At 44.5% G+C, this 18,606-nt stretch overlaps 1 protein-coding gene across 1 annotated transcript in view; it reads right to left on the reverse strand.

The window, feature by feature from the left end:
- PTPRT (protein tyrosine phosphatase receptor type T) overlaps positions 1-18,606 on the reverse strand; it is a gene marked incomplete at its 5' end in the record, with an annotated part of 453,063 nt that overhangs the window by 83,005 nt on the left and 351,452 nt on the right. The window contains 2 exons of the mRNA XM_084218107.1: positions 1,134-1,170; positions 9,886-10,159. Coding sequence (XP_084074233.1) covers positions 1,134-1,170; positions 9,886-10,159 — 311 coding nt within the window. The remainder of the gene's footprint in view (positions 1-1,133; positions 1,171-9,885; positions 10,160-18,606) is intronic.

Here is an 18,606-nt window from a genome sequence, read left to right on the forward strand (position 1 = left end):
GCCTGAGCAGGGAAAACACCTGCACAGGTGGGAGCTCCAGTCACTGCCACCCCAGTGCCTGGGATGGAAAATGCTCTCTCAAATGGCTAATGGGGTTTCTTTGAGCCCTCCCAACTCCTCTGCAAGTGCAGATGCAGAAGGGATCAGGAGAAAGGACCTTGAGGTCATTAACTTCTGCCACAGGTCAAAACAGATGGAAAAGAATGGAAAAAATGGGATGGTGCCTCAAAGGATTTCTGGGTTCCTGCCACTTTCAGTGAACTCTCAAAGCCTCCACAGGCAGCCATGCATGTATTTCACATTTCAGCAAAGCAACAAGAGCACAAGCTGGTAAAAGCTGAGTTTGGGAATGGAGACTGATCTGTAGCACAGCCCATGGCAGCACCCCAGCATTTCCCCACAGCTCCCTGGCAGACTACAACATGTGTTGGGGAAATCTTTTTACAGCTGCTCTGTGCTACAAACAAATCGGTGTCTGACATCTTTTCTGGAAAAGTAGCCCCTGGGGTGGTTTTGAGATCTTTAGAGGAGTTGTTAAAAGCAGCTGTAAACTCTGAGAAGGAGCTCAGACATTGTCACTGTTGGTCCCTACACCTTGTGAGCCAACCTGGGGCTGTTTTGGGTTTGCTCTGTGTGACCTGTCAGCTCGGTCTGTTCTGAGCTCACCACGATGAAAATCAGGAATGTTTGTTCAATTAGACCATGAAAATGGCATGATGTAAGAACTGTGCCCCGCTGTGTACAAGGTTAGGCTTACACCAGATCTCCTCTTATCTACTTTGTACAGTTGTGGAGAGAACAAATTGAATGGGAAGTTAATGTCACTTTTTCAGTGATGTTCTGCCAACAGCAAGAACAGTCCTCAGGACAGAAAAGCTGTCAACAGAACCAGGGGAAGGAGGAACCACAAATAATTATACCCTGCATTAAAAAAAATAACAGAGGCCACAAATAAAGTGGAGTGGTCCTAGAAATTGTTGTTCTGCCTTGGCAATCTTCCTTTTTAAAAAAATAAAATAAAAGAGGAAATAAAGAGGTTGGTTCTTTGGCTAGGAACTGTAATCAAGTTGTGCCACCACTGTAGTTTTTACATTTCTGGTATTGTGTTTTGCAGGAAAGAGAGACCCACATACCTTTTGTTGCCAGCCGGACACAGTTGATTTTTGTTTCCTGAAAAATAAAAAAAAACACAAGAAAAATATATAGGAAAACATCACAGCGTGTAATTTGCCCATCTACAGTAAACACACATTCCTTTAAAAAGCCACTAAAAATACACATATATCTTTTCTTGCACTTCATCTTTGAAAATACCACCAACAGTTTTTGTTGCATAAAACACTCCACACTACTGGACTTGCTTGCAGTGGGTTCTCTTAAGTGTTGAAAAGTTGGGAGTGACAGCACGTTTCTCCACGCTCCATGTGTGAGTGATGGGTCCCACACAAGTGCCTGATTAGCTAATAGAATTTCCCAGCTAAATGACCTGCTCTGTAATAGACTGACAAGCCTTGGGTCAAAAGTACACGCCACTGTACATCTCATTTTCATGCACCATTACTGCAAATTCTGCAAATTGGGTATTTATTTAAACACATGGCAAACAGACACTGAAAAAGTAATTTGAATATTTCAGCTCTCTGATGGATGTGGAGCAGACCAACATTCTGTGCTGCTGCCTCTGCCAAACAGGCTGTTCTAACAACCCTCACCACTGCAGCTCCTCATTGCAGGGCTGGGACAAAACCCAGAGCTTTGTGTTCAATCCACCCTGGAGCCGGCAGAGCTGCAGAAACAGGACTTGGATCCAAATGTTGGGTTTGGCTTCACAAACAGCTCAGACTCTGCAGCTTTCTCAGGCCACCTCTGCTGCAAACACAACCTCTGTGGAGTCCCCAGCTCCTCGTTGCACAGCCCTTCCTGGCAGGGGTTGCTGCTGCCCAGCCTGTGACTGCCATCCAAATGGGATGTGCTGCCTGTTAAAGAGCTGCCTCTGTCAGGCACTAATCTGCTGCAAGGCTTGCAGAGCACTTTATGCCTCTGCACGTCTCAGGTGTAATGAATCCAGCATAAATTACTGTGCTGACAATGCTCCATTAATATGGATGCTGTCTGTGCTCTGGAAACAACAGCCCAGCAGAGCTCTGCTGAGCACCTCCTTCCATCCTCAAACAACTGGACAAACCTTGTGCAAATCTGGATTTGCTCTTGGAGAAAATTGCTCCATCTGTGACAAATCTTCCCTGGCTGGAGCAGACACACACTGTGCCTTTCTCCTCGTGCTTTTGTTACACATAGGAAGGGGATGATTGCAGGATCCATGCTGGGAAAGGCTGGGAATCACAGGAGCAATTCCCTCTGATCCCTTTCTGTGCTGCCACACAATCTGGATATAAGCCCCACTGTGTGCAGCCTAAGAACAATGAGATACCCAGGAGGATAAACCCTCCCTTTGACCTGGCCTTCAAACCCTCTTAAGGAATTCCTGGATCCTCGAGGACAAACTGTGTCTATTTCCCAGTCCAGAGTGGGACTGAAGCCCTGTTCATCCCAGCAAACCAGAGACATCTCTGGTTACACCCCTTTGTCCCTCCAAAATCACCTCTCCTGCACAACCTGCACCACCACTGGCACTGCAGGGTCACCACAGAGCTCCCCACTCCCCTCTGCCTCGTGGGTAACCAGCTGGAATGACCCCCTTTAAAAATGGGGTTTTATTCTGCAAACCCAAAGTCTTTGCTGCTGCTTGGGATGTATGGAGCAGGAAAAACACAGATTTCTTTTCAGAGCTGTCTCTGCACATAGTGATGGGAACCAGAAGACAGAGAGGTCCTGATCTACAGCAAGGTGAGCTGTAAAATCAGCAATAAAGAGTAAAATAAAAAATTAAGAGACAGGATTTTTTGCAGTCTACAAGTAGGTGGGCATTGGCTCCCATTTTGTTGAGGAAAATATTCTTGTGTATTTCTTGCTTTCTGCTGGCTTCAGAATGTAACAGAAAGCAGGAGAAATTAGTCAGTGTTGGAAAAAGAGGAGTCTAGAGTGATCTCATTTGAACATGTGTGTATTCCTGCATGAGACCCTCCCACAGGGGGATTGGGAAGACAGAATTTGTTCTGTTTGCATCTGCATCCACTGATGGCTGCGCTGAACACGGCCACAGCTCTTAGGAGAACTGGCACTGCCAAAAACAACAGCCACAGGAACAAGATGTGGGCTCCAGAACTCCATTTCAAATTGCATCTTCTGGGGAGGAAAGCATAAAAGGACCTGCACAGACACCAGCCCCCAGAGGTGCTAAAGTGTAAAGACTTGAATTTAGTCCATATTCTGGATTAAGGCTGATTATTACATTGCTTTCCACTGCTCATCTATTTTGTGTCTGATAAAAATGAGATCCCTTTCAATTTACTCTATTTTTCTTCAGTTGATACTGAGAATTGTTAGTTTGCATGAATCTTTTTAAGAAGAAACAAAATAAATAAATACATTTCTCCCTCCCCCCAAGAAAATACCAACAAAACAACAACAACAAAAAAACCCCAACCAAATCATTCTCCCAAAAACCACTTTCCCACAATCATGTTTGTTTTCTGAAAAATATTATTTTTGCTTCAAGGTGCTTTCTTGTACACAGTAAAAATCATAGAATGTTAATGGGTTGGAATGCACCTTAAAGTGCCATAGGCAGGGACAATGCTTTTTTAAAAATATTTTTTCCTAAGCTACATTTCCCATCTTTTAATTTGTACACATTACTTCTTGTCCTATCACTGCAAGGTGCTTCTCTTTAGCCACTAGCAAAGCAGGAATAAACAATATTGGTAATTATCAATGATCCATCCAGCTTGCCTAAAACAATGGAAAGAAATATATTAAATAAAGAGATAATAGTAAAAGTTTTAAAAAAAAGCAAAAACAAATATTTCCCCTAAATTCAGTCTCTTCTGTCATTTCTGAATATTCTTTCAAAGGCTGCAATGCTTATTTCCCATTTTATGGTATCACAGAAGTTTCACAAGGCCTTATGTATCTACAGCAATCTTAGTGATACCCAGAGAGCCAACATATTCTGCATATCTGTTTCATGCTATGGCTGAACTCACAGGAATAAATTAAATTAAGATGCCAGTACTGCTTCAGCTCTGTATCACTGCCAGGTTAAGGCAGACATTTTACAACCAAACAGCAATGGAACAACATGGGCACATTTTAACTGAGATCCTGGAATAGGAAAACACTCCCTGACTGCATCCTGCAGCCCCTGACCCAACCCTCACTTCCCAACATGCTCCACACCCTGACAGCTCCCTGCAGAGCAAACCCATCCACATGCCAACCTCAACATATCCATGAAAATTGCTTGCTGGAACCTATTTACCAATGAGTAAAAGAAGATGATGGGGTACCCTCACCCAAGGCTGAGCCCTGGCTCTAGTTGGAAGTCCACAGAGCATGGGCACATAGGAGCCCTGTGTGTCAGGGTGGAGGACCTGCACCCACCATCAGCACAACCCAGGGACCCTCTGGACAGAATCCTGTGCTCAGGAGCTGGGCAAGCCCTCTCTGCCTGGAAACTGCACACCACGAGCCTGCTTTAGCATCCCCCCGGGTTTCCAGGGCTTTTTAAAACATTCTTTTAATGTAGCTTCATACTTTCATTTTAGAAGCAAAGGAGCTGCTGCTGTCTACTAATTACTGAGGTTCCTAAATGCACATTTCACTCGAGTGAAATGGATGATAACAAAATGAGTTCTGCCTCTGTCTCTTCAGTGTTTGGATGGGAACAATTTTCTGCAGAAAAGGGCTACGAGGGCAGCAGGACATATGTTTATGTGACAGCTGCATCTTCACAACCTAAAAAGCCACATGATCTTTTTTTTCCCCCCCTTTTCTTTGAAACTGACAGCTTGCTGTTTACAGACTACAAACAACAATGAAAGCAGCGAAGCTTTTTCATCCATCTGTTTTCACACCCACCATTTTCCCTTTCCTTTGCTGTGATTATGACTTTGCAGCAGTCAAACAGAGCTTGCCTTGCCTGAAGAGCCCCCTGCCAGCCCCAGCAGGACCTGCTGTCCCCAGGTCTGCCGTGGGGGCTGCCCTACAACAGGCAGAGTTTTTTAGGCACCTCAAACTGGGAATTTTATCTGCTGCTGGTGCAAGGACCAGACAAGGAATCACCACTCTCCCCTTGGAGAGTTCCAGCTTCAGTTCCCCACATGCCAGAGCTGAATGTGGAACTTGTTGGCAACCTGCTTCACCATGGGTTTGTTCAGCCTTAAGGAGTTATTTATTTGGTCCTCAAATTTTTCCCAATCCAAATTGTGTGTGTTTTTTTTCTATCCCATTGCAGCCAGTGGTTTGCAGTCTTAAAATATGTCTGTGCAGGGTCAATGGACTCCCCTATAATTTTTATTGCCAGCTTCAGGAAATTACTATTTCTTTCCAAAGACTATTATTGCTATTCCAATTATCAGGGTTTTTTTTAGAATCTGTGTCATTTGAAGAAGGGAGGTTTAACAGAGTGGTTAGGGCTTTTATTATTTACAATAGGAAGTTATGTCAATGATCAGTAGTTGATGGTTGGATTCCCACTCCTCTCAACCTCTCAAAAATGAGGTAGGCTGGAGGAGGATTTTATTTATTATGCAGAAAACACTCAGGTCCACATCCTCTGGTCAACCAGATGTGGAAACAGGGGCTCACAAAGAGTGAGGTGTTCCCACAGCTGCTTTATTTCTGTGCCAGCACCTCCAGGATGAGATTAAGAAGGAGTGAATGTAAGTGGATAAACTCCACACCCCAAATCCTCCTGAGCACAGAGCTCCCCAAAGCTGGTTAGTAGCTCACAGAAGTGATGCAGGCAGCCCTGGTGCCATTTCATCTTTCAGAGCACAGCTCGTGCTGAACTCACCCTCCCTGTTTTTTTCATGGCCATCTCCAGAGGGATGAATGGCATCTCTCTGCTGGCAGCTCTATCCATACCTCCCAAATGTCCCAGAAGAATAATGCTGTGTGCTGTGAGCAGACCTGTCAGCATCAAGAAATCCAGCCTCAACTCCCCTGATAATAATGAGCTGCCCGATTGTGCATGTAGTACAAGTCATTAGAGAGGCAAAAAATCAATAGGAATCTTGGTAGAGTCTATCATTCCCTCAAAAAAATAATATTCTCATTGATTCCTGCAGTGCTACTTTTCACAATTCTGGGTTGAAGACATCAGTCACTTGTTGGACCACCAGGCTGGCAGAGCAGCTGGCAGCATCCCCCCATCACTCCCAGCTGTGTTACACAGGCTCCTGCTCATCTCCCATTTAAAGGAAAAATGGCCAAGAGTTATTGATTGCAACTGTGCTGTTACAAATTTCATTTTAACTCAATGAGGTAAAATGCAGCTCCAGAAAGGATTTTTTTTTTTTTTTTAAGGAGCTCTGGTTTCTGAGCTGCTCAAAAATTCAGGCAGGTTTCACACAGCAGCCAAAAATTCTCTCCATCAGACTGTGGTGCTGGATCAGAAACCAGAGACCTGCAGTGAGCCAGAAAAAGACCTGGGGACAATGAAACCTGCAGCATCTCAGTCTGATTATTGAGCCACTGTAAGGATGAGGAGTACCATGGGGTTGTCAACCTGGCCTCCCCTTTCAGAGGGAAAAATACTGGCAGGGCTGGAGTTTTAAAGGGGCTGAGCTCAGGGAGGGTTTCCAGACAAGCAAACCTTCATGCTCTGTCAGACAGCCATCTGTAGCAGGTGGCACCAGGACAAGCAGCAAACATCAGATCCCTACCTGGATGGCTGTGACAGTGTCTGGAGATCCTGCCAGAGCACAGCCAAGCCAAATGTCCCCTCTGCTCCTGTGCCACCTCTTGTGCTGACTCCTTCTATCACCTAAGCAGTAATTAATGGTGCTTCTCACTCCCACGGCCACTAAGCCTGCAGTTTCTGTGTGCACTTCCCCTCTCTCACTTCAAACTCTGGCACATTCCAGCTCAGCATCTGGCTGTTAGCAGTGCCTAGGAGGGAGGTTCACATGATTTGGAAGTGTTTTGTGTAACAAAGCTGAAAAGCATTCAGCCTCACCACGCTCTGCTCTCCACTCTGGAGGCAGCAGCACGGTGACCAAAGTGCGCCCAAGTGCCCAGGAGATGGATCCAGCCTGCCCCAGCTTTTTCATTCACCCTCTGAGACAACTACAACAGTGCACAAGAGGAGGCAGAAGAGCTGGTGATCTGCTTCTGCAGCAATTTGCCACACTTGTTTTGCATCCAGCTGTTAATTATGTTCCTTTCAGTGTAACAATCAGAGCTAATGGCTGCAGAGCAGACGGGAACACCAAATGAGCACAGCCCTCCGTGTACAGAGGAGCTCAAACAATGCACAACTCCTACAACACTCCTACCCTCCTCCTAATCAAGGTTTTTGACCAAATCCAGGCTGTTTCTTGAAATTAAGCTCTCCCCAGAGCCCTCTGTTTCCAAAGGAAGATGTTCTGGTTCACTGCATGAAGGCCTCTCATTGCAGCTTCCAGGTGTGGAAAGAAATTTCATCATTCCACTACTGTCAGTGATTAATGAAACTATGGAATATACTAATTAAAAAATGAGTGGCAATGTTCTGTGAAGTTTTTTCATGTGTAAGGGAACATAAGGCTCTACTTGAACACTGCTAAGTTGTTATTGTTGTAGGCTTTTTGCAGAATTACCTTATCAAAAATCATGGAATGGCTTGGGTTGGAAGTGACCTTAAAGACCATCCAGTTCCAATGAACTGTCATGGTAGGGACACCTTCCACTATCCCAGATTGCTCCAAATCCCATCCAACCTGGCCTTGGACACTTCCAGGGATGGAAATGCCATTTTGCAGCAATAATTATTTGTAGGATTTTCCAAGACCTGGATTTGGAAATCCTTCCCAAAGATTTTCAAAGCTGGTCAGGTTACAGACAAGTGAAAACTCAGAACTCTTAGATACAAATGATACCTGCAAATAATTCTGGGAATGAAAAACCTACTATTTACAGCTGCAAAAGAGTGAATGCAAATTGACCCTAATGTTTGAAAGGGGGTGTTTCATGATTTTACCAAGAACCAGAGGGGATCAGAACAGAAGCTACTCCTCTGAAGGTCCATATTCCACTCTTGGGCATTTCCTTTATACTTGTACCCACAGCACTACATTTTGAAGATATATAAAGCATATCCTGTAGAAATATAAATTATTACCACAGGAGGAAATTGCTTTCTCAAATAGGAATTTACTGTGTCTGGCTGGACACTTCTCATCCTGTCATGAACTGTGCATGGTTGCATTCAGACTGTTTGATTAACCTCTGCTTAAAAAGCTCTCCTGTTAGGACAGCCCAAGCAAGTCATTCTTTTTTGAGTCCTTAACACCTGGAATGTAGGGTGAGATGCAGGAAAAGCAGGAACACCAGTGCTGCCTGAATCCAGAGCACCAAGGGGAGCCTACACTTCCATCCTCACAACCCATTTATGGAATATTCTATTGTACTTAAGCAAATAAAGTTTTTTCTTCCCTGGGGATGCATTCACTAGCAATTAACTATCACACATGGGGGAGCTAACTAGAAAAACAGAGAGCATATACATATATTCACAGTTTCTTTTATAAAGACAAATCCAAAACTGAATTAATTGAGCAGTGCTGGAAAGAAACTGTATTGACTAGAAAGGAAACCAAGGTGAAAACCAGCACAGTGTTGAAGAGATTTTTGTACTTGTCAGCCACACAGCTGAAGCTGTGCAGGAAAATGGTGATAAATGAAGGGTGCAAAGCACTCAGATGTGTTGTGAACACTCGTTGGCACTGCCAGCCTGTGAAACCATCCCAGTCCTCTGCAACGTGCAGCTACATTTCAGGTATAAAAGCCACTAAAGCCTGCACTGTTCACCTTTGACTGATTTTTGTCATTTTTCTCTCTCAGGGGTGACATCATAGAGAATTTATCTATGCTAAAATTAAATTTCTGAAAGCAGTGGCAAACATGCTAATAATAGCAGACTCTGCTACCCAAATTGGTGATGCCTTGTTAATGATCTAAGACTCTTCAGGAGGCCAGAGTGGCAAATTCTCTTGTGTTATATATGAAGGGAAAGCAGCTGGGGAGCCAAAGGGGAGGAAGGTGATCCACTGAGGCTGGATCTGGCCTGAAACAGGAGAGGTGAAAGGCCACAAATTACCCTCAGCTGGAAGAGAAGAGGGAAGAGAGGCCTCCTGTTTTCCTGTGGTGAGGTGTGTTGTGGAATTGTGTGTGTCACTTGAATCTGAGAGTGGGGTGGGCTATATTTCCTGGGCAGTCTGCATTTTAAGCCCCATATCCCAGAGTAAAGCTATATAAAAATACAGATTTGCAGAGGGGTAGGACAGAGATGCAGACAGTCCCCGATTTCCTCAGGCTGGAACTTCCAACCACAAGTGCTGCATTAGGATATGGCCCAGTGCAAGCTCCAAGGTAATCCAAATTCATAACACCTCCTCCAAAATCACAAGCACTGTGAACTATCAAGATACTGTAATTATGGCTCTTAAAAGCACAATAGCCCCTACTCTCACATTCATGCTTATTGAAGGATAAAAAAAAAAAAAAATCTAAATTCTGAGCGTCTCATTTAGTAAATCACATGGCAACATGTGCCTTTACAGAATCAGGGTCCTCAACAGATTTCTCATTGGATCTGAGTATCAGGGAGTGATTTGAGTGAAGGACAAGTAATGGCATGCTTGATTTTCATCAGATTTCTGTAAGAGGGTAATAAGAAGGAGAAGTTAAACCAGCATCCAATCGAGAAGGAAGGAGAATGATGAGGAGGACAGAGAGAGGCAGTCACACCTACAGATGCAGCTCAGTTTTCCCTGCACTTACTCCATTGGCCTTGCTAAGAGCCTGGAAGTATATGCTGTAGCTTTTCAGGGGAGAAAGAGGAGCATTCCAGTAGCCATTGTAGGTCTTGTTGTCGCCCACGGTGAAGGGCTGTGTGACAGGAAGGTTGATGGGCTTCAGCTCAGCTGCAAAGTAGTGTGGGGAGTCCAGGCTGGAGGCATTCTTGTAGCTCACTGGCACAGAGAAGCACTCGATGATGTCCGCAGCTCTCCGGGCTTTCTGCAGCTTCTCCTCCTTGACAACCAGCTGGTAGACACTGGGAGGGAGAGAGAAAGGTGAGATTAGAGACCCCAGAGCCTTCAATGTGAGCAATAAATAAAAGGAGAAGAGTAGAGCAAAGTCAGAAACTGAGGCATCCCAGGAAGCACAGCTCCTGGCACAGCAGTGGCCTCTGAAAGTCACTGTGGGGGCAAGATGCTGGCCATGTGTTCTGTTCTTAATTGAGTAAATCAGGATCAACCTGGGTGAAAGTGTAGATTTCAATCATGTCACTCTTTAGGAAAAGGTGTAACTAATAAAATATCCAGTCTAGAATGAATTTTTAACGTGCTGAATGTTGGCAAGCAGATGGTTTCACCAAAGTGAAACGTGAATTCTTTGCTTGGGTCAAAGGGTGGCTGCAGCGGAGGAGAGCATGAGCAGGTGGCAATGGTGTCAGGTGTCTTTGGGAACAGAGTGTAAAAAGTTGTTTAGGCTAAAAAGAATCTTGAACATCTCTTTTTTTACCCCTCCCTCATATCTTGATGTCCACATAAGGACCTGGGGAGGCCCTGGCAGAGGATTCCCAGAGCAGCTGTGGCTGCCCCTGGATCCCTGGAAGGGTCCAAGGTCAGGTTGGACGTGCCTGGGTTGGAGAAACCTGGGATAGTGGAAGGTGTCCCTGGCCATGGCAGGGGGGTGAAACTAGATGGGCTTTAAGTTTCCTTCCAACCCAAACTTTTCTGGTACTCTGTGACCTCTTTTTGGGACATCCTGCAATGTAGAATCCTCTAATTCCCAATGGCAAATCTCCCTCTATCTTCCACCCCTCGAGGACTCTTTATGTACTGAGCAGGTAGCTTTATAGCTCTCTCAATCCACTTTTGTTTCAAGAAACAGCAACAACTCCTCATAGTCTCTCTGACTCTATGAAATAGTAATCCTTTTTGATTCCTGCTAAGCTTTTGGCCATTATGATATATAATAGCAATCTTGTTATTTCTAGTTTACTATTCCAGGCTCAGAGCTTGCAAGACATTCAAATACACTGGTTTTTTTCTTTTCCTTTCCTCCTCAGGCAGCTAACAAAGCCCTGGAGTTCTGTGCTGCTGCAGCCCAGGCAGGTTTCACTGTCTGTTTAACACCACTCACACAGTTGACAAAGAGAGATAGGGCTGCAGTCATTTTGCTTGGTGTCAGGCTATTCAGATGTGCTGCCCTCACCTGTCTGTGTCAGGCTGGGCCTTTGTTCAGGCAGACAGGGGAGATGGATGAAGAGATTGGGCCCAGCCCGCAGTGTGTCATTGTCCCTGTTCACAGGCTCCTTGCTGCACAGAGACTGGGCTGGGGAATTTCCAGCATGGCAATAGCTCATCCATGCTCCATGGGAAGCAGAGTTCTGGCTCCTCCAGCATGCAGGAGTGAAGAAGCCCCAGCTCCTGTATTGTATTTGTGGGATGCCCCGTGGTCTCAGAAGGCTAATTTATTACTTTATGATACTATATTATATAAAAGAACACTATACTGTACTAAGGAATACAGAAAGGATACTTACTGAATGCTACAAAGATAACAATGAAAACTGGTGACTCTCTCCAGAGCCCTGACACAGCTTGGCCCTGAGTGGCCAAAGAGTGAAAACAACTCCCAGCAGAACCCAATGGAACAATCACCTGTGGGTGAACAATCTCCAAACACATTCCACACGTGAGCACAACACAGGAGAAGCAAATGAGATCAGAATTGTTTTCCTTTTCTCTGAGGCTTCTCAGCTTGCCAGGAGGAAAACCCTGGGTGAAGGGATTTTTCCAGAAAATATGAATATGACATTCCTGCTTTTGAATTCCCAGGTCCTAGGGCCCGTGGGGATCTCTGCTGACAGCGGGGCAGGCAGGGAAGAACTTGGAAACCATTTGGGTCCCACTGCCAGACACAATCCCAGCTAATCTGTACAAGCAGGAGCAATCTGTGAGTTATTCAATAGTAAAGCTGTCATTACCCTGGTGTCTGCTGATGTAGCTGGGGGTGCTCAGCCTGCAGAAAAGGAGACTCAGGGCTGCCCTCATCACTCTCACAGCTCCTGAAAGGTGCCTGTGCTCAGCTGGGCTGGGCTCTGTCTGCAGCAGCACTGACAGAACCAGAGCACACAGCCTCAGGCTGCACCAAGGGAAATACAGGCTGGAGATTGGGAAAAAGCTTTTCATGGAAAGGGTGATAAAGTTCTGGAATGTTCTGCCCAGGGAGGTGGTGGAGTCCCCATCCCTGGGTGTGTTTAACAAAGCCTGGATGTGGCACTGGGGGCCAGGGTTGAGTTGAGGGCTTGGGGCTGGGTTGGACTCAATGACCTTAAAGATCTCTTCCAACCTGGGCTTTCTGTGAATTCTGTAGCAGGAGCACCAGCTGCATGGACTGCAGCCTTTAATGATGCCCCATCAACATTTTGGAAAGCTGTTCTCCTCCTACAGTTTATCAGAGCCTTTAATAAATTATTTTTCACCTTCTCTGATATTTATTTTACAATTTCAAAAAGACAAAAACAGATTTCTGAGCAACACTTTAAGTAATATCATAGAGGATGCAGTGGGAGCTGCAAGCCCGTTCAATACAAACCCTCTCCTCAGCTCAGCAATAGCAAATCATACTGGGCTGGTTTGGCCACTGTTTACTGAGAGTGAACATTATTATTCTGACCCTTCTCTCTGGCCATAATAATCTACACTACTGGGAAAGTTTGTCATTTTGTTTGTCAGCCATGTGCAAAATTGTACCTGACACTTTTATGGACATTTGCCAGATGTCTTCTAACCTTAAAGCATTTGGTTTCTGTTTCATCCAATCTTAAACACTTGCATTTTCTGGTCATAAAAAATATTTCCTTTAGGTATATAGACAAATATATATGTATAGACATATATTAATCTGATTTCAGCCTACACAGAGGCCAAGAATTGCCTCATCCTCTCTCCCCAGACCTGAGGGTGACACTCACTCTCTCAGTTATCCTACTTGCAAGCCATGAACTGGTGCACTGTCTGTCTTTGGAGAAGGGGAAGCTCCCAGGGACATGAACTGCCAGGTAACTGAACTCTTCCCCTAATCATTAGAGCACTACAGACACTTTTTATCATGAGCAAGAGTTTTGATACATACAGAACCCAGTCACAGATCCTTTTTAAACTGAACCCAGTCACAGATACTCTTTTGCCTCTATTCTTTCACCTTTTTTCTCTCCCACTTAGCTGTTAACATACCTCTTCCCTTTACAGGGATAACTCACACTTGTAGTGGCCTGAAATTTTACTTTTAATGTTTGTGCTTTTGAAATGAACCAAGATTCCCTGGGAGCACAATGGTGAGCTCACGAATATTCAGCTGGGGCGTAGCAGTTGTCCCCTTTGTGTTCAAGTTAAAATCCTGTTCATCCCCTGCTCAAACACTGCCTCCTCGTCCATGGAACAGGTACCTGAGCTAGCACTGCTGTCACTGCTCCCTCTGGCTAAAACCCCTCCTCTGGGGACACTTAGGGTGGGGGACTGACTGCCTTTGTGGCATTTTGCCCCAGCTCACACCCACTGACACAGCACCCTCATCTTTGCTTTGACTGCTTGGCTTGGGCTCCAGCACCCTCCAGCCCTGCTCTTCCCTGAGCCTGGCCAAAAAGACACTCTCAGAGGAAGTGGTCGAGCAGCCAAGAGCATTCTGAGCTCAAAGCTTGCTGAAGATTATCACTCTGAGCTCTGGCTCCCTTTTAGCTGGTTACTCTGGGTCTCACTTTCTGTTTCGATCCCGGTATTTTGATCTGTCTAGGCCCTCCAGAAGGGCAGGATTCCCAGTTCATCCCAGCAGAGACACAGACTGGCACAGACTCTTTTTGTTTCTATCATTGTGGTTTTTTGTGTGTGTGTTTTGTTTTGGTTTTTTTTTTTTTTTTTTTTTGTGTGTGTTATTTTGTTTTGTTTTGAGTTATTCTCTTCTCCTATTTTGTTTATACCTAGGAGCAGAATTTCCCTGCCTGCCTTTAGGGCATTTTCAGAGATCAACTTCTCTGCATTAACCCATGAAGTGCTGCACAGCAAGGGCTTCCACACCTGCACTGAGGTGCTCTTGTAACTTGGAGCAAAAAACCCACCACTCCTCCACCCAAATGGAATTGCTGTGGGAATTCTGAGTAGCAAATGTCCTATTACCCACCTTAAAGTTTAGCAAACCATCTGCATTACTACAACATTTCTCAGCAGAGTGAAACCAATCCAGCTTTGCTCAGAAGATGGAAACTTGGTGGGATGCACCACAATCCCCAAGACCCTGGTTGGGCACTAACTCAGGATAAACTTGGTGGGTAGGATCTGCCCTTCTGGCCTAAAAAAAACCTTCAGCTGCACTCACATCTCTGGGTCAGGGCTGAGCAGGGTCTCCCCTTTGCCATTTGCTATCCCTGCCATCAGCAGTGTGATTACAGACAAGAGAAAGGAGGAGTGGTTTTCCAAAAAGTGGCACTGGAAGGGGGAAGGATAAAAAAAGCAAGTGGGCAATGAGAATAAGGAGGAGACACCCAAACTATTCTAATAGCTCTAATTCCATCTACCAGGTAGGCAGTACCATGGATCTCCTGGGGCTCTCCCCAGCTCTGGCTTCAAAGTTCCTGCTCCCAGGCAGTATCAGCTACCATGGATCTCCTGGCAGGAATCAATGCCCAGCTGGACATGAGAGTCAGGTCATCCAGAGGAATGACATTAAAAGAGACAACAAAAGCAGAATATTCAAACTCCTACACGAAATAACAACTTCAGTGCCAGTGGAATGAGAGATGATGCAGCCACACTAACTCCTGCATTCCAGTTTTTAATGTCAGGACACGTTTGGAAACACTGCAATCAAACACACATGGATGTGCTGCAGGGGGGTGGTTTGCAGGGGTTTTGTGCTCCCAGTGACATCCCAGCCGACTTGGGTGCAGCCAAATAATGCTGCTGTCCCTGTAAAAAACACCAGGGACTGCTTTCCAAACATCCACAGGCTCTGCTCTGCAGACAGCTCTCGAGGGATTCTCAAATCTGGGCCACAAAACAAATGCCTGACCTCCTAGAAGGCTGGGGAGCTGACTGCCCTGCGTGCAGCTGCACACTCTGATTAGAAGAGGAGGCCAAAACTGGGCTCCTTTATAAATTTCAAAGGCCTTAGATAGATAAATCCACATCAATTTAACAGAAGCTTTTTAAAGTTTTTGACAGCTTGGCTGTAAATCACTGATAAAAGCACCCACCATAATGGGCCACAGCACAAGTGTTGTCTGCAGAGGAATGAAAGGTGCCCTTATCACCATCTACAAGGTAATTTTTTAAATGATGAGTTCCCTATTCAGTGTGAAAAAAATCAACATTCCCAGTCACAGCCCATTGCTGTGATGGAGATCTCTCTGTTTGCCTCAGGCTTCTCTTTTCTTGATTTTTTTTTTTTTGAGGATGGGCTGAGACAACACTTGCCCACAAATTAAGACCAGTCTCAAAATTTGAATGTAGGATGCACAGGGATATGGGGAGAAAAAGCTGAGTCAGAGCTCTCCATAAAGCATCCAACATCTGGCCCATGCACTTTGGTATCCTGACACATCAGCAAGGTGAAACCTTCACTACACTCTTGATAATGAGAGGGTAGGAAAAGGAATATAATTTCTTTGTAACCTTGCAGTGATCCACTCACCTGAATTATTTAAGCTTAAAAGAAACAATGTTTCAGCAGCTGAGTACTCCCTCTGGACCAATCTTGTTATTAAACTTTCCTTCACATCATATAAAGATTTAATATATTTTCATTTAACACATAAATTTATTATCAGCCATATATTATTTCCAATATTATTTTCTCCCAGGGAGCAAAAATAAGTGGCAATTAGTACAGCTTGATCTTGCAGTGCTTTTTTTTTTTAGCAGACTACTGTGAGCTGGTTTTGTTGTTCATCCTGCAGAGAACAGGAACTTCCCACTTCTAGCTCAGATGAACACACTACTTCCAGAGTAACTCTTTGATGGGCTACAGGAAATAAGAGAGTGGTGATTTCCTTGTTCCTGGTTATTTAAATTCAAAGAATGAAGGACAAAAAGGAGCAAATGAAGGAAGGATTTGTGCCTCCCCATGTGGGATGTAGCAGCTGACATGGAGCTGGATGCTGAATTTCCCCTCCTGCGCATATTCTATGGAAGGAACAGATCTAACTATTCCAAAAAGGCCATCAAAACCCATGAAAATAACCCCCAAATACTGCCTGACCTGCACAGAGGTAAAGAAAAGGCATCAGCAGCACATGAACAGCGACAAAGGCACAATAAACAGAGGGACCAACAACCACTTGAGCCTCTTTCCCCTTTGTGTCACACCAGACTCCAGCTACAGATCCTGAGCACCAGCTTTCTCATCACTTAATTATTCCATTTAACTTGTGATCCTGTTAAATTTGGTGGAGCCAAAGTAAGTATATCTGTATATATCCATGAAGGTTCATCACATTTATTCTGACAGTATGGAGCCATCTCCCAGGATACTGGAATGGGAGAGGGTTTGATGTGCTGCCTGACACCCACAATTTGAATTCAGATTAGCCATTGGAAGTGCAGATGCTTGTTTTATGGCCAAGCTGCCTTCAGTGATGCACACTGAGACACAAGAGTAGCATCAACATCTTTATTTCCCCCTCTTAAAAATATCGAGATCAAAGCCTGGATTCTGCCACAGAGACAGTAAGAAATGAAATAATGGGAATTTTGAAGAAAGGTACTCCATAGATCAGCACTCTGCATTATTCACCCAAAAAATGGTGACTTTACACTGCAAACAGATCCTTCTCACAATGTGCCTCCAGCCCCACCATAAATCTGCATATGGGAGATTTTGTAAAGAATTCAACCCAACCCAAGTTTAAAAAAGCTTTCTATAACATACATTCCCTAAAGTTTACAAATCTCAGGGGATAACTGCCAGAAAGGCTGACACTGACACTCCCTGCTCTGAGCACCCACTGCAGCCCTGCTTTCCTTGGGCTCCAAGGGTGAAGTTCCTGACCAGGCACCTCCTGCAATCAAATTTTCAGGCAGCCAAGAGTCAACCCCCCAGTGAGCTTCCAAGTTCATGAAGTTTTCTGGGTGCCAACAGCTGCCAATGTATTCCTGAGAACTGAGTTACTGCCTCCACATATTCTGAAATGTCCCCCTCAGTACCTCCAGTGGCATTTTTAATCAGAAGCTCTGAAAGTAATCCACAAACCATAATGCACTGTGTTTCACAGCCACCTAGGACACACTGACAGCACCCAGGGCTCTGTTCTGCAATTTTCTGTCTATTTAAGAACAGATTCGAAACACATAAAAATCAATTAAAGATTGCTACTGTTTCCATTGCACTCTGGAACAGCTCCATGCAGGATACAACATCCTAAAGTGAAGATTTGCTTTCAATAAAGAGTTTCATGCAGAAAATAGGGGGGAAAAAGAGATTGTTCTACAGTGTCACCTTCTGGAATGTGCTTGGCTGTTTCAAAGACTCAAAAAGTAGCCCATGAATATTGGGCTGCACTGACTTCAGTCAGCTTGCTCACATCTGCAAGGCATTCACAGAAACAAAGCTGATAATAGTGATGCTGCTTGAAGAAATAGTCTCTCATATTGCAAAGTTATTCACACCAGAGCCTTCATTTTGGAGTTATTTTTGCATGGTCTTTTAGCAGTCATTTAAATTAAACAACTCTTCTACTATGTTCACTGAAGTTGAAGAAAACCCCAAAAAAAAAAAAGATTCAAATTCAGCCAAGTTTGTAAAAAAATGGCATAGGAAGAAAGAGATGGTAACTACTGCCATTGCAGTGAAAAAAAGCTGCTGAGATAGAGCCAATAATGATGAAATCCATTTAATAATCAAGAAGACTGGGAAGAGAGTCTCTTCACATTTTCTTCCACTCTCATATTCAGCTCAGTGCTCCAGATTTACTACTAGGGCACGTCAGACCCTGAAATTCATGAAACAAAAGGTAACGATTTCACACTTGGATAAAACCATTTGGAGTCATCCTTTTCACACAGGCATTCTTTTATTGCTAAGATTTCAGGCTTTGTTAAGTTTCTCTAGCGATTGGAACAGGCTCTGGAAAAAGTGAGGATGTTTAATTCCTGCGTGGTTCCTGTGCAGGGGACAGGGATGGGTCTGTGCTGTCCCCACCAGCAGCAGGAGCTCTGTTTCAGGAGCTGTGCACTGTGTCAAGCCTGAGGAAAGAGCAAACCCTAACAAAATGTTTGCATTTGCAGAAAAACATCCTGCCAGTGTCACTCTAACAAATGCTGTCTTTTTGGCCAGGATGCATTGTCTGAAATTCCTTTGCAGTCTCACATACAACTCCCACAGCTGACTGAAAAAAATGAAAATTCTGTTGGAAGGTGTGGTGGGGTTTTTAGTAAAAAAGTGACAGTGTAATGTCAAATATTCCATGGTCTTTGTGGGTTGCATGTGTTTTATCCTGAC

This window comes from Fringilla coelebs (assembly GCF_963513975.1).
Source record: "Fringilla coelebs genome assembly, chromosome: 18".
NCBI classification, from domain to species: Eukaryota; Metazoa; Chordata; class Aves; order Passeriformes; family Fringillidae; genus Fringilla; species Fringilla coelebs.